General features: G+C 51.1%; 1 protein-coding gene across 2 annotated transcripts in view; it reads right to left on the bottom strand.

Annotated features, from left to right (window-relative positions):
* TG (thyroglobulin) overlaps positions 1 to 26428 on the bottom strand; it is a 254995-nt gene that overhangs the window by 131614 nt on the left and 96953 nt on the right. For both annotated transcript variants that reach the window (XM_078441635.2, XM_078441636.2), the window contains exons 33-35: positions 25485 to 25564; positions 24643 to 24786; positions 17491 to 17553 (exon numbers count right to left, since the gene is read on the bottom strand). In XM_078441635.2, the coding sequence (XP_078297761.2) occupies positions 17491 to 17553; positions 24643 to 24786; positions 25485 to 25564 (287 nt within the window). The remainder of the gene's footprint in view (positions 1 to 17490; positions 17554 to 24642; positions 24787 to 25484; positions 25565 to 26428) is intronic.

Below are 26428 nucleotides of genomic sequence, written 5' to 3'. Positions count from 1 at the left end.
TCACCTCTCCCACCATTCAAATAATCACAGACCCATTTTGTCAATGAAAAGATCTAAAAAAAATAAATAATGAGTGCAAGCTCTATAGCATCTGAAAACACAGGATTCGCTCTATTTCTCTCGCACTCAGAACCAAAAAGAATTCCCATCAGCCCCTCGGCACTTATCAAAGTGATGGGCGCTGAATACGGAGAAAGCCTGAGGAAGGCTGGTGGCAGTTTCTATGCCCAGGCCGGCTGGCTGGGGTAAAACATCCAAGTTGGAAGCCTTTTGAGCAGGAAGAGTATTTCAGGCACCAGGAAGGCACCACGACCTTGAACGGGAGCAGGCCGTAACCGACCGTCTGATCGGTTCTGGCTTTCACAGCTACACAGCCACAGGCGCTGTCTGCTGAGACGATCCCCCTACGCGCAGTCATTATGGGACAGGACTAACAGTCAGACATCCTGATTTCTCACCAGACGCTGTCTTTCAAATGAGAACCACATCATACTGGGCTGTTTTTGCCCTTGCTAGCCCTCAGAAAAAAACCAGATGTTCTTTTGATTACAGAGAGACAGTGGGGGAGATAGAAAGAGAAAGAGAGATCCGTGTTATCGTGTGATGGCTTGAAAGATACAAATAGGACCTGAGGTGCCTGTGGGTCTGGCATTTCTTCAGGGAGAAACAGCAGACCCCTCCAGGCCTCTTTTGCAACGTATAACGCCAGAAAAATACCTAGAGACATGTTTACTTCTGTTCAGCCTCCAAATCGCCATTTATGAGCTCTCCAGGCAGCCCCAGCTTTGTCTTTCCCTTTGCATCTCCAGAGCTTAGCCGAGGGATGACAGTGAGTCCTGTGGGTTGGAATGTGTTCCCTCAAGAGTCATACTTTGAAATCCTAACCCCCAGTCATTGGTAATATGGCCCTATTTGGAGATAGGCTCTTTGCCGAGGTAATCGAGTTAAAATGAGACCATGAGAATGGCCCCTAATCCAGAATGACTGGTGTCCTCATAGAAAGGGGACATTCGGACACAGCGTGGCACATTCGGGGAAGGCGATGTGAAGACACAGGGAGAAGACGGCCGTCTACAAGCCTAGGAGATGGTTCTGGAACAGAGCCAACGCTCGTGGCTCTCTGAAGGAACCAGCCCTGCCCACACCTTGATCTTGGACTCCAGCCTCCAGAGCTGTGAGAGAACAAATTCCACTTGTTTCAGACCAAGTCTGCAGCATTTTGCTGTGGCAACCCTAACGGATTAATCCGGCGGGTGAATACTCAGTAGAAACATCCTTTCCTTGATTCACAGACAGTCTCCTGTGCCTCACTGTTGTGCCCGGACATGGAAAAGCCAGTCCCGATGATAAGACTTACCATGTAAAGTAATACAATTACAAATACAATTACAATTAAGTAATACAATTACAGTAGCCAATATTAATATTAAGAATTTCCTATTTACTAGCCATACCGCAATGTGCTGTATGTGTTGTTTTGTTTAATACAAACACGACTGTGAACATGGCTTTGCGGTCACCTCTGCTCAGAGAGGCGGCATTCCATGCTCTTTTAAGTTTATTTATTTATTTTGAGAGAGAGAGCGTGTGAGCAGGGGAGGGGCAGGGAGAGAGGGAGAGAGAGAATCCCAAGCAGGCTCCCCACTGTCAGTGCAGAGCCCAATGAGGGGCTCGATCCCACAAACCGTGAGATCTTGACCTGAGCTGAAACCAAGAGTTAGATGCTTAACCGACTGAGCCACCCAAGTGCCCCTGGCATTGCATGCTTTAAAGAGGGATCATTCCGGAAGCATTCTGGCTGGCTGAATCTTGGCTCTGCCTACCACCAGCTCTGACTTTGCATAAATTACACTCTAAGTTTCAAACGTTATCTTGTGATAACTGGAACTATGAACTGGAATAGTCATGTCACCTGTGTCCTAGGGCAGAACTTCCCATATGTTAAGGGCCACAGTCTGCTACTGATCCTTCTAGCCTCCCTGGGGGGCAGGGGTGGAGGCAGCTAGGGCGGGTCCTCTCACCTGGCTATCTGAATGCAGACGTCATCATCCCCAATGTGGGTCATGGCATGAAAAAGTCAGTGTCCAGTCACCCTCTGGACACAGGGTGAGGGCTGAATGGATTAATCCCTGAAAAAGGCTTGGTGCACAATAAGTGCTCAACAACATTTATTAAAGACTTGACGCCCTTTGTCTCAGCCTCCAAAGCCAGAGCTCCTCCCTCTAGGCCGTGTTGCTCAATGCACAAGGGCATATATGCTTGTAAAATAGGGTGTTGTAGGGGTGCCTGGGTGGCTCAGTCGGTTGAGTGTCTGCCTCTAGATTTCAGCTCAGGTCATGATCCCAGGGTCATGGGATCGAGCCCCATGTCAGGTTCCATGCTTAGCGTGGAGCTTGCTTAAGATTCCCTCTCTCTCTCTCCCTCTGCCCCTCTTCCCCTCTCTCACACAAATAATAATTTAATAAAATAACAATTAAAAATAATAATAATTAAAATTATTAAAAATTATTAAAGAATAAATATCATTAAAATTAATTAAAGTAATGATTAATAATTAAATAATTAATTAGTTAATAATTAATAACAATAAAATAATTAATAATTGTGAATAAATAATAATTGAATTATTAAAATAATTAATAATAATTAAAATAATAATTAAAATAATTAAAAATATAATGAAATAAAATAAAATAAAATAAAATAAAATAAAATAAAATAAGATAAAGGCATCTTCAACCAAACCACAAACATCAATAGCACGGATATGACTGTTGACACTCCCTCACCTCCCCAGTCAGGACTATCACACAATGGGGCAGAGCTCCAGCCTTGTGGCCCAGGAGGACCGGGAAAGACCCAGTGACACAGTTCAGGGACTTGGGATAAAGAGAAGACAACCATTCTTCAGGCCAGGCCAGGGGCCGGCAAGATTTCTCGGTTAGAGGCCAGACAGTAAACATCTCGAGCTTCACTGGCCACGTTTGTTCTCTCTTGCACAGTCTCATCTCTACCTTTTTATACAATCCTTTAAACCTGTCTGAGGCCCTTCTTAGCTCACGGGTTGCACAGCAGCAGGCTGTAGGCTGTGGGTTGCCAACACTGGGCTGTCAGGGCCGTGGGCTTCAGATGCACGTGGCACGAGGGGTTGGGGCGGGGGGCGGGGGGGGGGTCTACGTTCTGGGACCCAGAACTGCAACAGGCAACTTGACAAGGAGTTTTGTGCTTTCTCCAGAAATGAGGGCTGGGCTGGGAGACGTCATCTGGGAGGTAAAATTGCTTTTTTGCTGTGTCGATGGGTGTGCTTCCTAACTCTTTTACAAAAAGATGATGATTCGTTTGCTTTGTTTTTTCAACATTGTTCTTATTTGGTAGGATGAAAAATTGGCAACCGTGACCTGTCCGAGAATACAAGGTAAGCCACTAATCCAAGAGGAGAATGTAAGCTCACCTGTCTTCTCCACACCCACGTGGCCTCATCTCGCTCCGGATCCAGCCTCCTGCTGAAATCACGTCACTGCTGTCACAGCTGACCCCTGACCCTAGCTTTCCCCTCCCCAGTATTGTGTCCTGGAAACCAGGGCCCTTACCATGGTCCTAATGTCCCCTTTCCCCTGCTTTGGGTCACAACCTCCTGACTATGGAAACTTCTAGTCTTTCTCATTAATTACCCTCAACAGGGCATGCCTGGTCATTCAACCACATTCTTCAAATTCTTTGCCATAATTTTCAGCTCACAATTTTCATTTCCACCCAGACCCTGCTGAAGTCTTGGGTGAGTTTACCATCTACGGGGACTGTCGATGGTCCACTCACCACTCTGGTCTGTTTCCTGACCCCTTCAGTCCCAGAGACATTCATGTCTACTCATTCCAGCCCACAACGCCCACGGCCACATCCACACCCTAAACCAGCTCCCGACTTCCGCTGTGATGCCACTCTCCTCCCCCCTCTAGGGCACCCGTCTTCACAGGTCTGTCCGAAGCCAGGGCCACCCACTGGTCCGCTTTTTCAACTTCCCTTTTGCCAGTGCCCTCAACCCCGTCTTCCTGGTTGGATTAACCCAAGGGACTGCTTTGTCTGCAGCTTGTCTTGGTCAGCTGAGCACAACTCAAGCCACTTCCCCGGACAGATCGGCACCTTCACAACTTCTGGATCCCCAGCCTCACCTGAACCGTCAACACCTTGGCACCCTCGTCCTCACCTCCTTCTGTTCTCTCTATCCACCACCTCTGGTGCCTGTTGCTCCGTCCAGGCCCAGCGCCGTCACAGCCCCTGCACCTTCAGCAGGTGCCCGACCTCTCGCCTCCCAGAGAAAAGAGGGACGGTCCTCAGCATTGTCCTCAACTCTGTGTCCCCCTCTCCACTCTCTATGAATCGTCCCGTCTTCTTTCTTTCTTTCTCCTAGACGGAGGAAGGATGGCTGTTGGGACGGGTTCCCCCATCTGTGTTCTAGAGCTCGTTCTTTCTCACCGCCCCCCCAGGGGCGTCCGCAACCAATCACACCCCCAGGCCAGTCCTGCTCCCACCCCTCCTCTGTCTTCGGCCCATCCCTGGACACTGACACTTGACTTAGCATAAAAACACACTCAAATGCCCCCCTTGAAAACAAGACGTTATTCTACCCCACAGTTTCTTACCTTGGGAGTTAGATTTCCAGGGCTGATTTTCTGAAAATAGAGGCAAAATCTGGTATGTATGGAGGGGCATACTGTTTCAATACATTATCGGGGGGGTTCACGACCCAAGACAGATAGTTAGCAACCAATGGGCCACCTTCTCCTTTAGCTGTCAATCTTGCTCTCTCTTTATTCAGGGCCAACATTCTTGGGAAAAGCTTGTAGCTTGTACTTTCTCAAATCACTACTATTTCGCTTTTTCCCTCATCATCCCACTACATTCATAAAGTGCTTGCCCAGCCCAGTGAATGTCTGTAGTCCCCATCGTCCTTGAAGTTGTTGGTCACATCTCCCTTCCCTGGTTTCCGTGACACCCCACGCCACCAGCATGCCTCCTATCTTCCTCCTGCTTCCCCTGGCTTCTCTCCTTCTCTTCCCTTCCGTGCTGTTGTTCCTCAGGGGTCTGTCCTTGACCTTCACTGTTGATATCCGACACACTCTCCACGGGCAATCTCACTGTCCCCATGACTTTAAGTACTGACACACTGATGACCATCAGCACATCTCCAGGCCGGAAGCTTCACCCAAGCGCCATGCCGAGACAGTCCGTGCTTAGCAGACCCCTCCCAGCAGGTGGCCACGATGTATCCCAAACTCAGCCTGTTGAAAGCTGAGGGCTTACTCTTACTTCCATCTTTAGCCACGGTCTTCACCTGGTTCCCTTCTTACACTCTCCATCTCGGGAACTGGCCCCGCTACCCATGGGACTGCCCAACCTGAAGTGTTAAGTGTTGTCCCCAACTGGTGTTCAGGTAGACTGAATGTCCACCCAGAAAGGACCTGATAGAAGGAAAATTAAAACAAATACTCTTTCGAGTCTAAATCTCAGGTTCTACCATCATAAGTGGACGCTCTCCCCGGAAAACACATCCACCCAAAACATGGCCTCCAACGTTTCTCGAGATCTGTCTGCTGCCTCCCTTACCTACCTCCTCAGTCACATCTCTCTTCCTTCTACTCCCTACCACCCCAAATTCACGTCTGGAGGTCTAGGCAATCACCCCGTGTTGTACGACGTTGTTCCTCTCATCTGACATATGCTTGGTAAATGAAGTCAGTTTATTCACGCAGTGAACTCATGTCATCCTTTAAGACGTAATTCAGATGTCACTCCCTACGCACACCCTTCTGAGGCTCCTACCTCCACTACCGCCAGCCTGTTCCACTGATATGTCTACTGTTCCACTAATAAGTCTACTGTTCTACGAATAGACTGCACTACAATTTCCTTATGTTTTCTATCTCTGTTAAATTATGAGCTCCTGGAGACCAAAGACTCCGCCTCAGTTTTCATTGCTTGTCTGAGCCCTATCATAATAGTATATAAAAATCTCGGGGCGCCTGGGTGGCTCGGTCGGTTGGGCGTCCGACTTCGGCTCAGGTCATGATCTCGCAGTGTGTGAGTTTGAGCCCCGCGTCGGGCTCTGTGCTGACGGCTCAGAGCCTGGAGCCTGTTTCAGATTCTGTGTCTCCCTCTCTCTCTGCCCCTCCCCTGTTCACGCTCTGTCTCCCTCTGTCTCAAAAATAAATAAACGTTAAAAAAAAAATTTTTAAATCTCAACAATAGAAATAGTAACATAGCCGTAGGTGGCACTTGTTAACGTTCCGTGTGCTGACAGGAACAATAATGTCAATATTTTGCGTGTATTTTGCGTCCTAAATGTGTATTTCATGAATGAATTGATGAAGTTCCTTAACTGGTAAAGAATGAATGGGATGCCAAGTATTTTTTATCTCTATAAAGATTAATACTATGATTATTCGCCTACCACAAGACCTCAAGTGGATCGGTGGCGGAACTGATCACCTAGGAAACAAATCATGGTCCACCAATTTAATAAGATCTCACTCTTCTGTGGTACATTCCAGTTGATGAAACATTTCATTGACACTACAAGATGTAATCACTACATCAGCCTATGCATCAACGGTATTACTGTCACTCTTTTTCAAGGGACTGAACTGAGGCTCCGAGCTGGTGTAGGACGTGGCCACAGTCACCGCTCGTGGTTAGCAAGCCAAAGGCTTAACAAAGACTTCCCCCTCCCAGTGCCCACTTCGCCACAGCTACCCCTCTCTGCCCGGGACTCCACTTCAGAGACAAAGTGGTTCCCTTTCTTGGCCTGTGTTTTGCAGGCAAAGGTTTCCACAGACATCTGAAATGGGCCAGCCTCTGCCGAGGTTATGAGCTGTGGATGGGTGAGTAATCATCTTTTACACCACTAACTTCAAAGACACTGCTGGAGAAAATTCCTAACTAAGAAAAAGACAGGCACGTGGGACCAGCCTTGGGACAATCCTCCCTCCGTGTCCTCCTGACAAATTACTAAGTTCATCACAAGCCAAATTCCTACTGGAAATTCAAAGGCTCGGGATAAACCTGATTTCTCTCTGAGAAGGTTGACTCCTATCAAATGGACCCCTCCAAACTCCCCCCCACATACAAAGGCGACCGGGGAGCTGGTACGATAACGGGGTTTTCTGGGAGCATGTGAACTCTTTCTTGGGGTCATTGCGTGTGATCCTGGGTGCTGGATGAAACTGCCGAAATTCAGAGGCATAAATGCATATGGAGCACCAACGTGAGCTACTCAGAGAAATTCCAATAGTGCAGAGGTGTTTTTGGACAAAGAGCATCAGGCAGAGGCTGGCCTGACCTCTCAGCGGACTGTGGGTAACTCGCCCAAGGTCACGCAGCTGGTCTGGACCCAGGCGGGCAGACTCCTGAGGCTCTACTCTGCCTTTCGGGGCACGGTGGCAGTAAGGGCAGCCACGGCTGTCACCACTGTCTGTTAGGTACTGCGTGTGACAGGCACTGTACTAAGCACTGCCCTCCATGCTTCATCCAAAGCTCACGGCCACTTGTGGAGGCAGGGCTATTAGGAAGTCTGCCTTAAGGATGCTGAGGCTCAGAAGAGTGATGTGACGTGCCTGGGTCACACAGAGTAAGAACAGAACTAGAATTGAAACCCGGATTCACCCCATCCATGCCACAGTCTCTCTGCTTCACTGCTCCCACTTCTACAAACATCTGCCCAAAACTGCTTGCCTGTGCGTAAGTTATCACAAAAACAGAAAAACAAAAGCCACGCCTTAAAGCACAACGGAGCCAGTCGTCAGAATTACAAAAACAGAAAACTCAGAGGGAAGCTTAGAGGCCATTTAAGCCACCTCCTCACACCGCAAGGGCATCTCCAACAGGCTCGACTACTCCAGTGATGGGGAGCTCATCACCTCAATCCCCAGAGCGAGATCACCAGTGCCTTCTCCTTTCATCGTCTGACCCCATCTCCTTCTCGCCCCGTCCCTCACTGGTCCCCTCAGGATGCCAGACGCCCCGATCCATACTGAAGGCTTCCCTCAGTCCCTTCTGAGCTGGGCCCTCTCGTCTCCTGGACTTTGCCCATGTAGGAGGGAAGGTGACTGCCTCCTTCATAAATCAAATCCCACTCCTCCAAGGGGGTCAGAGGTCAGAATTCCGCGGAGACTCAGCAGTAGGGATGAAGAAAATGAGGAAAGAATGACCACAGAATCGTTAAAACAAAACACAACTTAATATATATAGCACTAGCCACTTAGAACATGGCATTACTATCTTGAACCAACGGTTAATATTATTATAATCCATGAAACTAAAGGAAATCTACCCCTGTGGATGGACTGCAATTCAGGGACGGTTGGGTTCACAGCCCGCTCTGCAGAGTGACTTGAGGGGCTCTAGGAAAGGCAACCTGTCTAAAACACTTCTCCTAAATACTGGTCAAATCATTTGAGAAACAACCATTTTCTGGTTTATCCGCTTGTTGAAATGTGAAAACTCTTGTAGAAGACATCATATTAAAGTAGTATCAAGTATTTGCAGCGTGAATTATTTTGTCAACTCCTCAACTCCATTTAAATGTTTTACTCATTTATTGTGAGCGAGGAAGGGGCACAGAGAGAACCCCACGCAGGCTCCACACTGCCAGCGCCGAGCCCGACGTGGGGCTTGATCCCACGGACCGCGAGATCATGACCTGAGCCGAAATCAAGCGTCGGTCGCTTAACCGACTGAGCCCCCCGCCCCGGGCGCCCCAACTCCACTGGGTCTGACGAGAGTTCTCTAGCAGAGCACTAGGAAATAAAACAATAAATAAGCAAGGTGCATCTCCTCCGTGACAGCTAGCTGGTCAGGGCTGGTTTGAGAGTGGGAGGGAAAGAGGAAAGAGGAACCACTTCTGTCGTCAAGAGAGGCCTGCCTTGGGATGGGAGTTGCAGCAGGGAGGTGGGGTGCTGAGAAGCAGATAGTCATGAGTTTCCCAGAGTGGGTTGGAGGCCAGGAATAGGAAGGGGGGAAAAAATCGGGAGGAACCAAAAGCTCCCTCCACCTCACAGTTTTGACTGTGCTCATTTTTTATCGGGTAGTATCTGATTGATTCCAGGCTGAAAATATACCTTCTATAGCTAAGCAAGACACTTGAAAGAAATCTTTAAAGCTAAAGCCAAAACAACCGAAACCAAAAGGTAGGTCTTAAGCTGGCATATTTTCTTCTTGGTTCTGTCTCCCTTAAATTTGATTGAACAATTCCCCGACGGACCAGGTACACAACTGGTACTAACCATCCGGGGAGGAAGTTTCTGACGAAAATCCTAAGTCTTCTCTAGCCCCTAAGGTCTAACAAGGGTTCAGGACACAATCAATCAGCAAACATTAATCCAGTGCCTCCTGGGCTCGCCATGTACAGCTGCACAGGTTGTACACTGTACTATATCGCAGGGGCAGCTTTTATAAATATTACATGTGAAAGAGATCCCTTAGAACGGGCAGCACTTGACCTAATTTAGCTGTTCCAACACTGCCACCTTCACCAGGCACCGGCCGAGGGATTTTACACGGCACATCTCTTTCAAGCTTAATAACAACCTCATTGAATTAGGCATCATCATCTCCATTTTGAAGGTGAGGCACCTGAGACTCAGAAAGTTTCTTTAAATTGGTCAAGATCGTTCATTTATACACCTTTCCAACAAACACTGAACCTCTGTTAGCTTTAAATACTAACCTAGAGCAAACTGAATAAATACATATTAAACCTAACAAATTCTAGGGGCGCCTGGGTGGCTCAGTTGGTTAAGCGTCCGACTTCGGCTCGGGTCATGAGCTCATGGTTTGTGGGTTCGAGTCCTGTGTCAGGCTCTGTGCTGACAGCTCAGAGCCCGGAGCCTGCCTCAGATTCTGTGTCTCCCTCTCTCTCTGACTCTCCCCTGCTCGCCCTCTGTCTCTCTCAAAAATAAATAAACATTAAAAAGAATTTTAAACCTAACAAATGATAAAGAAAATAACAGTCAGTGTCCACTATATATCAGGCACCGTGCTAAGTATGAAGGATCAAGCCACAAGTTGTGAACTCTGTTTCTGGGAGCACGAAATCTGGCAAGCAAACAGCAGTGCCCTCATTCATTCAGTAAATACCATGCGAGCACTAACTAGGTACCAGGGAACCTTCTAGGGGCTGAGGCTACAGCAGTGAATGAGACACCGAGCCCCTGTCCCATGCAGTTTCCCTTCTGGGGGAAGGGCAGACGAACATTCAAGACGTAAGCAGGTGAGAAAATTTCACAGCAGACAAGAGAGCAGGCTGACGGAGTGGAGAGTGCCCAAGGGGGCTGCTTTGATGCGGAGTTAGGGGTGATGTCAACTCAGAGAAGGGGCCCCACGGAAACGTGCTAGGAGGAAGTCCCGTGGTGCAGGGCTGTCTGTGGGCTCTGCTCACTGCCGTAGCCCCTGCACCTAGCACCTGGCCCAGGGGAAATGCCCACTAACCACTTGCAGAATGAATGAGCAGATAGATGGGGGAGTGGCGGCCAAGGCACGAGAAAGCATAACCGTGGCCCTGATCCTGCACCCCAGCAGCTGGCGCAATGCTCCCGCCCGCATCCGCGGAGAGACGTGAAACTGACCACCTGGGGGCCGCTTTCCTCACATCTCCCGTTTCCTTCCACCCGCCGCTGCTGTGGTTCCTGTTTGCCAGCTGTGTCCTTCTGCTCCTCAGCCCCCGGGGGTCTCGGAAGGGAGATCTGGGCTGGGGTGGGGGGGGGCGGGGTGGAGGGCTTCTGCTAGTAGGAAGCTGTGCCCGGAGCCCGCTTGGCCCTGCTAACTGCAGCTGCCCAGCCAGCGTGGCCCTGTGGGAGAGGAGCCTCCAGGCTGCACGCCCCGCTTGGGGAGGGAGCTTGTCCCTGGGGCACGAGACCCATCCCCGGACAGCAGTTCTCAGGGGGTGGCTGCAGACTCTGCACTGGGAGCTCCCGTGGCGGGTGCACATGCACGGAAACCCTGTGCGGCTTTGGGACGGAGATGCACGTTTTCCACAGGCTTTTGGAGTCGGTGCCTGCTCCCTGGGGCCTTCTAGCCCGAGGACCCGAAAAATTAAGAATTAGCCCTGGTGTGGGCTGCCATGTCAACAGTCTAGTGACAGTGCACCTGCACGGTCTGCAGGGGCCCCTGCGGAGCCCGTTAAAGCCCAATAGCCCTGTGGAGCACGCTGTGACGTCAGGAACGAGCGGGTCTGCCCGGCTGCGGTGCGTGCTCCCGGCAGGCTGGCCCTGCTGCCGGCCCCCACAGGGAGAGTGGCCCTCCAGAAGGTCATGCCTACATCCCCGTGTCGCCAAAATAAAGGTGGAGAACATGTGAAGGTCATCCCAGCATCCCTGAAAGGGCAGCAGAGGCCTCTATGCCACTGAGACCACTCTGCAGCTCACTGTCTCCTCGGCCAGCCCTGCACCTTCCCTTTTCCCCCTTTCCCCCCCGTGGGTGCCTTTGCACCTCAGTGTCTGGCTCCTGGGGAACCCAGCCAGCCACACTCAGCAGAGCGGGGAGACTGGGTTCAAATTCGGACTGGGTCTGAATCTCTCCTATTTGCTAGCTGTTTGAACTTGGACCTCTCTGAGCCTTAGCTTCCAGGCCCGTAGGATGCACATAGTCGTGCGCACAGGGCAGTCGCGAGGGTTAAAATACGGAAAGCATTTAGCACAGTGATTGATGCGACAGCCAACGAATAGGAATTTTTAAAGTATATAGTTCTGTAGCTCTGCCCTTAACTGGCTGTGACTTACTAGAGCCATCTTCTCTCTCTGCCCGTTTCCCCTTCCCCAGAAAAATGGGTTTGGACTTGTGAATTATCGCCGACATTTCTTAAACACTCACCCTTTATCAGGTTCCGTGCGGAGCCTTGTACTTTTTCTTCAGCACAAGCCCACTAGATTCATCTCTCTTGTTTTCTACCATCATCCCCCCCTTTCAGAGAGGCAAACGGAGGCATCGCCAGGCTGAGAAAGACCTAGAAGAGGACTGGGAGCTGCATGGACCGACTTCAAAGCCCGTGGCCGGGCCATGTCCCGATGCTTCCCTCACTTAGAAGATGTGCAGGCTCCCTGCCAGCACTCACATTTTTTAGGATCACACCACTCTCCAGCTTAATAGAAAACATTCGCAGAAAAGATCAACCGAATTCCAGCACCCCACTGGCACAGTGAGGCGAAGTTGATGGACGGTAGTTGTGTGGCCTGAAAGACTGTCCGTGCAGACACTTCCATCACCTGGAATTCAGGCTTGTAGCTGTCCCCGAGCTCGGGGAGGGAGGCGGTGAGGAGAGGAGCTGGAGGGCTGGGCTGGGGCCAACAGCAAGGAGGCACCTTTCTCCCCGCAGGGAGCAAACTGTGTCATACCTGCCGCTCCAAGGGGGGCTCCCGCTCGAGAGCCGGGAGCATTTTCTAAGGGGCATTTTGAAGTGTCTCGGGGTAAAATGAACTGAGAAGACAGATACGGATTTTCAAAGATTCATAATCCGTGTTTTCCCCTGGTGGGCAATCCAAATACTCAATTTGCTTCAGTGGCACCTCTGAGCAAGTGCTTCTGAAATGGTAGATGAAAAGCGACATATCAGTTGTCGTGGGAATAAGCCCGCGGAAGATCCGGTGTTTGGGCAGGTGGGAGAGGGGGAGATTGAGGCACCTACAGTGGGCTCCTGCCTCTGAGAAGGTGATTCTTGCTGACCCTGAACATCCTCTATGGATTGCTTGGTCTTTTAAGAAGCAACGGACATCTTCTTGTATAAAGAAATGACAGCTTTCCTGTTTCACTGGTTTTTAAAAATGTACAAAATTTCCCCCAGAGAGTAAAATGGTATTCTATATACAGATAACACGCCCTGTGCACGTTTTCTCCAAAATCGAGCTTGTCTGTCCACCAATGCATTCCCGTTACAGCCCCAAAGGAGGGCTTTTGAACAGTCTGAAAGCTCAGTGTGCAACTGTGTAAAGGCCTTCGGGGAAGTGTGGCAGCCAAGGCACCTAGTTTCTGGCCCCTGTCCCCCATCTAGCCTCTCCCTGCCCCTCGCTGGCCTTGCAGTCCTAAACTACTTCTCTTTCTATTTCATCATGTGCCGCACTGATGCACACCTTTGGGCTTGTCTTTGCACACCTCCCTCTACCCAGGACGCTTCCTTTTCCCCCCTTGACGTCTGACGAGCGTCCGCTCCTTCTCTGTGTCGCAACGTGGCCGTGATGCACTCTGGTACTTTCCCTGTCTGTCTGCGGTGAATCTGGGGGAGGCTTCCCGAGGCCCCCACTGTGGTAAGTGGCTCAGCTCCTTCAATTCTGACTTCCTGTGCCTTTCTCCCAACTAGAAGGCCGGCCCTTGTCCTTGCAGTCGAGACCTCCGGCCCCCAGCACAGCCCCTTTTCTGGAATGTAAGTGAAAATTCAGAATCCATGACCCGAAAAGTGGCTGGCAGAGACATACGCACGGAGGGGAACTAAATTGAAGGGAAGGACGAGCTGTTTGGCCATAACACGTTTCTCCAACTCGTCCACCCTAGAGCTCCCTGCCACGTTCACCTGCCCCCACCCCAGGTCATCGTACCAAGGTCTAGTGCCAAACCCAGTACAGAATCTCCTGCCAGCCCTGTGCTCAAGCGAAAGCCTTTCCCTACGGCCCTTCTGCCTCATCTCACTGATGAGCCTAGGCCCACCATATGGAAATGTCTCCAACGTCTGAACGCCCCAGGCTGTTTCATGCCCCTGGGCCTTTGCACACACAAACCACTCTCTCTGAGGGAAAGGCGTACTGAAACTTGGCCATTGGACAAACTCCTGCCATCTTCAAACCCCCTAACATGTTAGAAGCCTCCCTGACTTGTGAGAGCTCGGAAGTCACCTTCCCCTTCCCCCCCACCCCCCCACTGACCCATCAGTGCATCAGAATCCTTCTTCAAAGAGGCTTTGAATGAGTGGCTTAATGCACACCAACTCATCACAAGACACAAGGCCAAGCGGTAGATGTCCGGACAAGTCTAGGGCTGGAAGTCCACCTCTGCCACCCTTTCCAGAAACTCAAACCAGATGTTCTTGACTAACTTGGAAGGGGGCCAGATGCACGGGGGCTCAAATCCCAGGGGTTCATTTAACCTCTCGGATCCTCAGCTCCCTTATTTGAGAAACAGACCTCGCCACCATCTAACTTTCTGATGAGCACTAAAGGATTTGTAAAATGTTTGGTGTTTAATAAGTATTCCCTTTCCTCTCCGGATAGGAAGTGCGTAAAGATGAGCATTTTGCATACACATGGGGTATACACGCATGTGTGCCCACGCACACGCACTCACGCACGCACAATCCGTGTCAGAATCATGCTCACATATCAGTACCCCGGAGGCGGCATCGTGCCCTCGCTTGACTGCCGTCAGAGGAACATACCCAGACTCTCCACGCCAATTTGGGAACTCTGAGCCCAGATGGAACGCACACTCCGACGTCCCTCCTGCTTTCAAATCGCACTTGTCAAAATCGCACTTGTTTCAGAAGCCTGTGACATGTCACTGTGCCTTGGAAACTCCAACTCAGACCCACAGACTGCATGTGTGAAGGGGGATGCGAAACTCTGCATCCCTTGCTCCCTTGTGTTGGTAATTCAAGTCCCAGGAATACAAATTATCAGGGGGAAAAAAAAAAAAAAACAGAGCAGAAGCACCGCAAAAGTCCCTGAAGGTGTTCACACTTTGATTTGTTCGTATCTAAGAGTATGCATTTGACAATCAGATCCCGGAGCATTCTTTATCTACGTGCGCTGAACAAGTAACACTTTTGTAATGAGAAAGATTCCAATCTTGGATTCAAGATTTTCCAAGATGGAAAAACGAACTCACTGCTAGTGAGGATATCACTAGAAACGACGTTGGAGACTAATGTGGCAACACAAAGCTAGAGTCTTAAAATATAAAGTGGTCGAACCCAGTAATTCCGCTTTGGAGAACGTGTCCCCCGGGAAGTAACCTGGACATTCGGAAGAGCTTTATGGACCCAGGTGCTCATTATGGTATTTTCATAATGACGAGGAGTCATAAACAATCAAATGCCCAAAAATAGAGCAACAAGTTGGTGAAGTGCGGTGTGAAATGCGGAAGCTGACAACACTGGCCCGTTTTCGCCTGCGTCTTCCTCACCGGATGTAGGAATGTGGACAGAGGAATGAATGAATGAATGAATGAATGAACGAATGGATACATGCATGGTGAATGCGTTATTCAGAGAGATAAGTAACAATTTGGAAATATATACCTGACTGCTCTGTTAGGTAACAATGAAAGAGTAACATTGTAGAGAGATTACAAGTACTTCAGACCACAGGAAAGCCTAAGGAGATTAGAAGCAAATAAATCAATGTTTGAACCCACATGACTTCTAAGTAACTCTTGCGATTTTTTTTTTTCTCCTCTATTTCCGCATGGTTCGAACATTCCACAACTAACGGATAGTAAAAGAGGACCTGTCTCTTGAGGTCTGTGCGAAGATCAAATGCTTGGTGCAGTTCGGAGGACAAAACGGACAAAACACGTTGAAACGTTTCGGAAAAGATTATACGGTCGCATTTAATTAGATGAGGCTCACGTCTCTTCTCTCCCTCCCACAAAAATGAAGACAAGGAATTTAAAAAGTCTAGACCCACAAAGATGACAAGAGAAAACAAGAACGGGCAAACAGCAGGTAAGACACTTCGACAAATTTTTCAGTGGGGCAAAGAAGAGGGAGGTGTGTTGATGGACACGTCAGCACAGAGGAGCTAACACTCCAGGTCCCTGCAGAGCAGGTACGGACCCGACCTGTGTGTTTCACGGGCACCCCAAGAAGCCCAAGAAGGCGGGGGGGGGGGGTACCATGGAAGGCAGGGGTGGAACACGGGACAAAGACAGGAAGGTCCGCTGCCCACACCCCGTGATTGGTGACGGCAACGGGAGGTCCCTCTTGCTCCCTGGGGCTCCCCAGTGAGCCACATGCCCATGGACGGAACAAAAATACTCTTGTTTTGACCCCAAGTCTTGACACGACTAGATGTTGGAGACAAAGAAGGAAAACTGAAAAGGGTGCTACAAGAGAACCTCAACTCCTCACCTATCAAGACAGGAAGGAACCCCACGGTCACTTCCAAGATTGACAAATCGAGGAGTAGCAGGACTCGTGTGTAAGGTAGAAAGGGAGAGGCCAGGGTGAGAAAAACACAGCTGCAAGAGTTAACCGCGGTAGCCTCTGGAAGCAGAAATGGCAGGCGGTAGACGTGGGACAAGGAACCGGGCGGGTTTTTCTAAACCCTGGATCTCTGGAGACGATGTGATCATTTCAGTTGTCTTTACGTCATCTTGATAAACCTCAATATCAACTTTGACCAAAGTCTGGTTGGGATACGTGTCCCCTGCTTGGTCGAAGCACCCCCTCCGCCATTCGTGACATGACAATGGCAACTCCTACGTCACAGCACTTTAGAAAGCTGACACTTTCTAGTCCTGTGTCAAAGTCCTAGACATAAAGTCTCCAAGGGTTTAGACACAGATAGAATTCTGTATAGCCTGTGCAGAAAATGTGTGTGTGTGTGTGTGTGTGTGTGTGTGTGTGTGTGTGTATGATCTCCGAAGTTAGCTCTTTGAACTAGGTGGAAGAAACAATATGAGCTGAGGACATGTATACTTTTAGCCGCGGCCTTGGCTAAATGATTCCTTCCTACACAAGCTCTATATTCTGTCTCTTCAGCCAGCACTGTAATGACAGATGTCTGGAGCTCCTCAGACATCATGTCACAGGGCAGGAATTAACGTCGCTCGGGCCCTTCGAGTCATTTCCTGACTCAGAGAAGGCAGAACAGGGCCTTGCATCCAGGCCCTCGCTCTCCGGCACCACTCCCAGCTCACCCGCCTCCAGAAACCACTGCGCCCACCTGCCTGCACTTCCTGCTGCCTCGTGACCAGACGGGGCATGTCGGGGGCGGGGGGCGGGGTGGGGGGAGAACGTGCAGGAGGGGGCGGCAGCCTCAGTCTGAGCCATGCTCCCGGGCTCAGGGCCCCGCCTCAGATGTCACCGTGCCACCCAGTGCACTGAGGGCTGTGAGCCTCTACTTCCCAGCACTTAGCTGGTTCTTTCCCTGTTTGGCCACAGGGCCACAGTACTTGACATCGGCCTGGGACTGTGCAGGTCTCGCCACTCCTGGACAGGGTGAGAACAACCCTCGGGATGAAACTTGCAGGCACGGGACCCAGCCCTCCTCTGCCTCCAATCGATTGCACTATTGGCCAAGGCGTTTATTCACTGGGAGTCGGTTTCCTCATCCGTGAAATGGGCGTGGGGCCAGCAGGGCCCCATCTATGCGTGTGTGCAGTTGCCAGGAGCTCAAATCAATGAGCGTGAGAGGCCCAGGCGAGCTCTCAACGACGGGGCGAAACTAAGAGAGAGAGGAGAAGAAGGAAAAGCAAGGTGGATCTCTCCTGAGAGAAGCTGAAAAGACAACTTACCTTTCTCGGGGAGGAAAGGCAGAACCGCCAAGGGGCAAAAACTGGGAGCATCGTTCTGAGCAACTGAAAAGAAGAAGAGAGGCAGCCGGTTAGGTCCCCTCCACCCTCAAACGTGTCAACAGGGGCTCACGGCAGTAATGGCAAAATCGGACCTGGAAGGCAGACGGGCTGCGTTCCGTCCCCGAGACACCCTGAACTGGTCAGGATGGGCTAGGTTGGGCCGAGGTGACAATCACATCTCAGCAGCTTAAAGCCGCCACCACCCAGGGTGGCCTCTGTCTCGCACCATGCGTCCTCCGTAGGCGGGATGGGGCTTGGCTCTGTGTCGTCCCCCTGGGGCCCGGGGGGAGGAAGGCTCCCCCACGCCCGCCCGGTTCAACAACACCGAGGCAGGGAGAGTGAATGCAGAAAACGTCGCTCTTCTCTGTAGCTTCTGCCTACAAGGGACACACCCCTCATCTGCACACAGGTCGCTGACCAAAGCCAGCAATGAGGCCGGGGGCTGAGCAGGTAGAGTCCGGCCATGTTCTGGGGACAGGCAGAGGGCAACACATGTGCTTACAGTCGTCACTTTCTGACTGCGTTCACTTGGGCAAGGCACTTAACCCCATGTTTCCACACGTGAGCGATGGGACAATGCGACCCACCTTGGGAATCGCGTGAGGATGACAGGAGATCACGTAGTGCCAGGCACAGGGTAAGAGCCCAGTAAACGACAGGTGCTCCTGGCAGGCAGGATGGCGGGGGGGACAGAGCACAGACTTTATGCAGACAGACCTGGGCCCGAATCTCATGTGCCACTTAGAAGCAGCGTGGAAGGACCAGTCATCTGACTTTTTCTAGACCCAATTTCGGCATTGACAAAATGAGGATGTTGTAAAAATGACAGAGAAATCCGCACACCCGGCAGATGGTCCATAAGTGCTAATTATCTTCTTCCCCTCCCCTTACTGAACAGATCGAAAGTTTCATCATTTCGTTCTCCCAGCGGCCCAAACCAGGATCTCCTTGCGTGCTCAGCTGCGGGGGGCATGGTCAGCAGTCAAGGGCAGGGCTCAGGGGTCAACTGCCCAGGGCAAGACTGGCTTGGCCTCTTCCCTCTCTGTGCCCTCCAGAAGTTATCTCGCCTCCCTGTCCTCAACGTCCTTGTCTGTAAAAAGGGCTTACAACAATACCTCTCTCAGGCTCGTGAGCTTTAGATGAGTTGGTACGCGTAAAGCTTTGGGTATACAGTAGGCAGGCACTCAATAAATGCTGGCCATTATCCGCTCTTAACATTGCCCTTCTACGGTGACACACTGCTGTCCTATTCTCCCTCCATAAAAAGCATGCATTAGAGTCACAATCTAGTCTGGTCCCTAAGGTATTGCCCTTCCCCTGCCTTCTTCACTTTGGTCAGGTGAGCCATAACCCAGCCTCTCTTGGTTCTAGAACCTCCAGTTGTATTGTGTCTTTTTTTTTTTTTTTTTTTTTTGGTATGGTTCCACCTGCCTGGAAACACCTGTTCCCCCCGAGTCATTCTAAGGCCCTGGTTCCCAGGCTTGGTAACAACCCCGAGCCAGCCCCACCCCCATAGTGTCTGATTCAGCAGGTCTGGGGGGCTCCCTGAAATCTGGCCTCTCTAACAAATTCCCAGGTGACACCGAAGCTGCTGGTCCGAGGACACACTTTAAGGACCACTGAGCTACGGTGTCGTCGGTCATCTAACATTCTGGGAGCTCCTCAAGCAATGCTCAGAATTACTAACCACGGCCATGCTCCGCTGCACCCAGTGGGCCAGTGTGGCTGGCCTGTTTAAGTATCTGTCTTTCCTGGAAGAGAGCGGTCCTCAGAGCAAAGATCCTGAGAGTTAACGCAGACTTTGGAGAACAACTAGACCATCTATATACCAAGGGCGTTCAATTGTTCTCACCCTTGAACCCAGTGATTCTGCTTCCAGAAATGTATCTTGAAATGCAAAGTGAGCTCAGCTTGCAAAGGAAACATTTATGCTATAACATTGTATTGAATTGTACTGTATTGTATCATGTTGTGTTGTAAAGAATGCCTATGGTATACATACAGTAGACATTTATTTCATGGTACTAACTAATCACCAGGAACTATAGAAATTTCTGACACCATGAGAACCAGTAGGCAAGCCGCAGCACATTCCCAGGGAGCATCACCCAGCGGCTCATCTCAGCGAGCACCACCAGGGAGCACCACCCAGCGGCTCATCTCACTGAGCACCACCAGGGAGCACCACCCAGCAGCTCATCTCACCGAGCACCACCAGGGAGCATCACCCAGCAGCTCATCTCAGCGAGCACCACCAGGGAGCACCACCAGGGAGCATCACCCAGCAGCTCGTCTCAGCGAGCACCACCAGGGAGCATCACCCAGCAGCTCATCTCAGCGAGCACCACCAGGGAGCACCACCCAGCGGCTCATCTCAGCGAGCACCACCAGGGAGCCCACCCAGCAGCTTGTCTCAGCGAGCACCACCAGGGAGCACCACCCAGCAGCTCATCTCAGCGAGCACCACCAGGGAGCATCACCATGAAGCTCATCTCAGCGAGCACCACCAGGAAGCACCACCCAGCAGCTCATCTCAGCGAGCACCACCAGGGAGCACCACCCAGCAGCTCATCTCAGCAGACAACAGATCACGTGGCTCTACTGCTGTTGCATTACTTACCCTTTCTCACCCCCTCAGCAGTATTTCTTAATAGGGTTTTGCTTTTGGGGTAAGACAGACAGAGAGCAAGCTGGTGGCCATGGTGGGGACATTTCCACCACGGCAAGTGGCAATCGCCACAAATCAGGGCTTCCACTCACCCTCGCCAACTGTGAAATATTGGCCAGCACAGCACAGAATGGGGTTCACAATAGGCCCTATCTCGTCAGGGGTGCTTGGGGACTAAAGAAGACGTTGTTGCGAAATGCCAGCCTGGTGCCTGGAGCCAACCTGGCACTGAGCATTTGGCAGGAGCTGTGGGCAGGACGCAAATGAGGACAGAGAGTGGGCCATTCAGTAACCCTACCTCCATGTGGTAGTTTCGACGTGGATTGCAGACAGGCCTAATCGCATGGGCTTTTCATTTCCTACCCAGGTTATGTTCCCTTACCTAGAATTGCTGCAAGGTCCAAGTGCATTTGCTTAGCAGGAACTGTGTGGCTTCGACTGTTTTTTTTAGAAGCCACATTTGACTTTATCAAGAAACCAGAGACCCTGCCCCACTTGCCAGCCATGCACAGCTGCGGAGAGAACGGGCAGCCTTCGTTCTCTTTAAAGAGCAAAGGGAAGGTACGAGGGCCCCGGGGGCCCGCCCTTTCCAGAAAAGCCGGGGCTCTGGGGCACTGCTCGACCACAGAGCAGCACTGGCCACTCCCACCCTGGATGTGAAGCGGGCGTGCTCCCTGGGCCCTCCTGCTGGGGCAGGCCCTCGAACAGCCTCTTCTGCATTCACACTCTCTCAGCCTGAGCCTCTGTTCTGCACCGACACGTGGAACTTTCTGCTCACTGTGGACCGCAGAGTCCCATAGTGCATTGCCGTGGGCTCTCTGGGGCGCCCTGTTGGTGCTCCCAGACAGGTTTGTGCCTCTCTCCTGGCCTTTGTTCTGTGAATAGCCTGGCACCATCGTTATGCTGTGACTGCCCCATTGCCTGTGTGTGCGGGTCTCTGAAACTCTGAGGGCTGTGAGGGCAGGACCCTGGCCCACCCCACCTCCGTAGCCTGCTGCCTGTCCCCACACAGTGGTCACTGCTCCCGTCAGCCCACTCTCCTTTACCCCTGGAGACACTTTTGCATAATCCCTTGTAGAACAGAATTCTCTTCCCCTTTCGTGCTCCAGAAGCCCCCTGACCCCACCGTCGTGCAGCCCCTACGGGAACCTCAGCTACATCTCTGCTTGCATACAGAATAATTATCTCCTCACAGGAGGATAGGAATACAGCCCATTTCACAGGGGTTAGCAAATTAATACAGGGGAAAAAAGCACTCTAAGGTGGTTTCTGACATACAGTAAGCGCTTAAGAAATGTTCCATTTCTCTTGCATCCGGCCCCTCAGCCCAGCTAAACCCTCTGCAGGCAGGACCTTCTACCTCCCATGTTTCCTCGGTGTTTAACATGTATGAGGAGTTTGGTGAGTATCACTTCCCTTCCCCTGCCTCAGGGGCGGTTCTTCAGAAACGGGTCCTGGGTTATGCCTCTCGTCTCTGGCTCTCAGCCTGGAGTCTAATCTGGGGCCTGTGGTCAACACTCAATATAGATGTCAACAGACTAAAAGGCCAAGCCATGGATCTGAAGCAAGGGCCAAAGCCTACTATGGAAATTCTTTCCAAGAATTCCTCCATAAAAACTTACGCTGCATGTGCCAAAACTGATGGAGAGGAGATTAGGGTCCTTTCCACCCTTCATGGTTCAGGTGGGCATATGACAGAGTCAGAGTTCAGACCTAGGTCTTTCTGACTGACTGAATCATTATGTTATGTGGTTGGGTCTGAATAAGATGTGATTCCTGTGTGGCCTTGGGCAAGTGACTTAACCTCTCTGAACCTCCCTTTCCTTATCTAACAGCATTTGTGAAGATTAGATGAGATAAGGCTTATAAATGCTTTATCCAGCCAGGCACACAGAAAGAGTCCGATGAATACGGGCTGATTAGTAACACCAGAGGCCCTGGGCATGGTCAATGTCCAGTCAGTGTCCTTTGAAAGAGAGCACCGCTGTGCATTTTTAATTCCCCAGCCCGCAGTTTCTGGACAGAACTCTGAGTCCCCAGCCTGACCCCACAAAATATATATTGGAAAAAGCTAGGGGTCTGTGCCATCTGATGAAAAGAAACAGAACATATGGAATGAACTGGGACAATGAGCACCTTGGGTTCTTCTCTCTGCCACCTCCTGCCATGATGTTGTAACGCCCTGGTCCGATTCCCACGATATTTCTGAACAAATGACTTATATCTTAACCTTCTTTTTACCCAAGTCTTCCCTGAGCCAGATGAAGATTCTCAAGAAAGACATTTTTCAGTCTTCTGCGGGGTGAGGAGATGGGAGGGGGGATGGGAGCAGAGACGGGCGGGGAAGCTCTGAAGACGAAGGGTTCCATTTCGAAGCCCCCGAAATACGCAGGGCTGGCCCTGGGGTCTCCCGGGGGGGGGGCCGTAGTGCTAAGCAAGCATTCACTTCTCCCCTGTCCCTGTGAGTTAAAGCCTATATGGAACATTCTTCTCTAAATAGAAACCCAGCGAGGCTATGTCATCATACAACCCTGATGTTTTTCCTAAAATAAATCAGGATGTTAAAATAAAATTAAAAGCATGACCCTGACCCCCAGTGAATTCAGATCAAGGATCAGTCACAAGATGCTCAAGGTAGACATCAGCGGGGAAGATTCCATTCAGCCTGCTAGTCATTAACTCCACATAAATCTGCCCGAAAGCCAAGGAATGCCTCGGGGGTTAGTAGGCTCAGGGACAAGGGCCGGGGCCAGATTCTACAATGGAGCCCCATCCCAGCCCCTTCAAGTTGGATACAGCTCTGGAGCGAGAGGCCACACCACTGACGGGTTTGGTCCCTTAGCTTATTAGTTAGTTTTATTATTGTTTTTTCAACGTGTTAATAAATTGCTTATTAGTTAATTGAGTTAGGGGAAAACCGGTCAAAGGGTCTGGACATTGTCACATCCAATCACTCACGGGAGGGGAAAGACCTGCCAGCAACGTGGAAACGGAGAAGAGTGACATCTAGGGTCACCAGCTCTGGCCTTGCAGCCTGACTCTAGTTGTGTGGTTTGGGGTTTAGTAGTTCCAACTTCCTATGCCACCCTCTCCTCGTCTGGAAATGGAGGAGAGAATGTCCATTCATGGGTATTAAATTCCATGCCCCCGTAGAAGCCCCAGCACGTGCAGGCACCCAGCAGACACATAATATCAGTTTTCCCCTCCTTTCCTCCTTTGGGGCAACGCGTTGCGTTGGGTGAAGGGCGTAGAGATCCAAGTTATAGATCTCTAAGATTCCTCCAAACTGCACATTCCATGAGTCCCATTTCCGGGACAAGTGCCCTGGCAGGGCCAGCATCAGTCCTGTATTGACTCTGAAACGAGGGAGGAAGCCATGATTGGAGATAACGAACCTCATCTCAGCCTCTCCATTGGACACCTACTCAGAGGGGGTTTTCAATCTTTTTGTACCCGGCACATCCTTCTGGATTTGCTTCCGGGACACAGGGTGAACGTGCCCAGTCTCCGGGCAGCTCCCCACTGTTCCCCCAACTGTACCCGTACCTAGAAACACCTGGAAGGTAGGAGCTGACGGGACCAGAGTGAGTCTCAATCACTGTTCTCCCAACAGAGAAACAGACGCAAGGGAAGACTTTCCAAAAGACAAACATACAGTAGGTGGCAGAGCTGGGAAGACACTCGTATCTCTTCATCTGAGTACAGAGCTTCTCCGTCATCCCACACAGACCATCCATTCGTTCATTCGCCGATTTCAAACTGAGCTCCCCAAACGGGCTGGGATACAATCAGCACGTATGTATGAAACGCCCACGTTGGGACAACGCTGCCTTGACCCTGAAATCCTAACTCCATGTACGTCGTCAAATACACACCAGTGTCCCCCTCTCCCTCCCCAAGACTGCCGTGTGTTCCATTGCCCTAATTGACAAGTTCCAAAAAAAACACAAGGGAACTTGGCAGAGTGCACGTCTATTGGTTTCCCCTGCCCAGCAACAGCACCTCAACCATACTTTGAAGACCCTCCTCTCTCCCACTGTGCAGACCGTCTTGAGAGGACATCGCTCGGGCTGCCCCACCCTCCCTCTGGCAGTGGGAGGGCACAGAGCCCAAGCTGGGCCAAACTCTCTCCCTTGAATTTAAAGCTTGACTACAACAACCAAAGTCTGATGATGGAGACACTGTCCACTCATTCCTGCTAAATACATCCCGGTCGCTGAGACCAGGTGAGTCGTCTTTGCTTTGAGTCTATCAGCAACAGATAAATTCCCTCCCTGCTGAAGTTCTACAGGCTCAGTTTCTGTCGCTTGGACCCAACGAATCCCGGCTGGTCTCCTTCCCAGCCCAAGGACATCATCCTAATACACGGTTGGCAGGCAGCCAACCGAAGACGGCCACGTAGCCAGAAGGGGCGGGTGACTCACCAGGTTTCTGGTACCACCCAAAGGGATAGGTGCGGACCTCGGTGTCAGGGGAGCCACAGTCCAGAATGCGCCAGGTGCCTCCACTTTCCTCGCTGCACGTCTGAAGTCCCAGGCTGTTCAGAGTCAGGCACGCCACCTCTCCTCCTGGAGCAAAGGAGGAACCAGGACCAGAAAGGCGATCATGAGGGAAGACGGCTAACGGAATGAGGGAAATCCTGCAAACCCATCCTCCAGCGGGCGCCTGGGGTGCTCCACCGGACTCCAGGCACGATCTTAGCCACCGGTGAAAACCCGGGTACCGCAACGAGCTTGTCTCAGAGCGCAGGGATGGAGGGAGCTTCTCCTGATGGGGCGCCCGCCACGCGCCCGGGGCTGGTCTCTGCTGGCATCCCGTCACTGGATCCTCACACAGTCCCGTGAGGGGGATTTGTATTTGCATTTGCACGTGAGGGATGCGGAGACGCTCTGGGATTAAGTGGGTTTTCCTGGATCACATCACTAGCAAGGCACCGAATCCAGTTTTAAATTCAGGTCATATGCATGGATGCAGAGTTCATCCCACCAAGCTGCCTGAGCCGCATCTTGAGAGATGAGCTGGGAGCCTAGAAGGAGGCCATGTGAGCCAGGCAAAGTGCCGTGTCAAGGTGCCCCGGGCGGTGGGCCAGGAGCCACGTCTGGCTGGCTGTTCCATGTATTAGCCACCGCCCCTCCCAGGCCCCCACTTCCCATGTGTGAACAAGGACGGCACCTGCCCATCCACCCCAAAAAGAGCAGATGTGGGAGCATGTTTTCCAGGCTGCCAAGTGCTGTGCCCAGGCAGGCGGAGTCGCTCTCGCTCTTACCTTTTAGCTGGGACACGTTTAGAAAGCCAAAGCCAGTACAGCACGGGTCCGCATCGCACAGCCGTTCACATTCGAAGAAGCTGGCACGAGGAGAGAAAGAGCGGGCAAGAGGGGTTTTGTGAGTGGCCCAGGACCTACTGAATTACAGTCATTCTTACTTCCGGGAGTTCCTTTCCTCATGACTCCGTGAAGTGGGGGTGCTGTGGCCAGTATGCATGAGTGGATTCCTAGCTTTGAGGGTCCTTCTAAAAACAAAATTCTAAGGGCACCTGGGTGGCTCAGTCGGTTGAGCATCCAACTTCAGCTCAGGTCACGATCTCACACTCCGTGAGTTCGAGCCCCATGTCGGGCTCTGTGCTGACAGCCCAGATCCTGGAGCCTGCTTCGGATTGTGTGTCTCCCTCTCTCTCTCTCTGCCCCTCCCCTGCTCGTGTTCTGCCTCCCTCTGTCTCAAAAATAAATAAAAAAATTTTTTTTTAAATTAAAAAAAATTTTTTTTAAATAAAAACAAAATTCTACTCTTTTCTCAGGAACATAGTCTTGGCATCTTTCATTCATTGGCTCATTCTTTCATCGAGCATTTATTCTGTGCCTGTTATGTGCCGCTCTCTAAGCCAAGCTCACCCAGCATCCTGAATGTGAGAAAGTTCAACTTTGGGCTCTGGGGAAAGGGAGACAGGGTAGAGAAGGCATCTTCAGAAATGGGAGACCCCATGGGCTTGCAGTCGGAGTGATCCAACCAGGTGTCTGTCGGCAAAGACCGGCACATTTCCCCTGACCCAGCTTCCCTTCATATGTGCCGTGTGATGTTGGCTAATCACACTCTGGTTTGCTGGGTCAGCGTATCCAGGCCCTGTCTCAGGACCTACTTTGCCAAATAACCCAGTGTGGCTGCTAGACCCCTCCCTCAGCTTCTAGGACCAGTCCTGGAGAAACGTAGTGGC

The sequence above is a fragment of the Panthera onca genome, chromosome F2 (genome assembly GCF_046562875.1).
Source record: "Panthera onca isolate mPanOnc1 chromosome F2, mPanOnc1 haplotype 2, whole genome shotgun sequence".
In the NCBI taxonomy this organism is placed as follows: domain Eukaryota; kingdom Metazoa; phylum Chordata; class Mammalia; order Carnivora; family Felidae; genus Panthera; species Panthera onca.
Note: the sequence above shows the minus strand (reverse complement) of the source record. Positions and strands in the feature narration are given on the sequence as shown.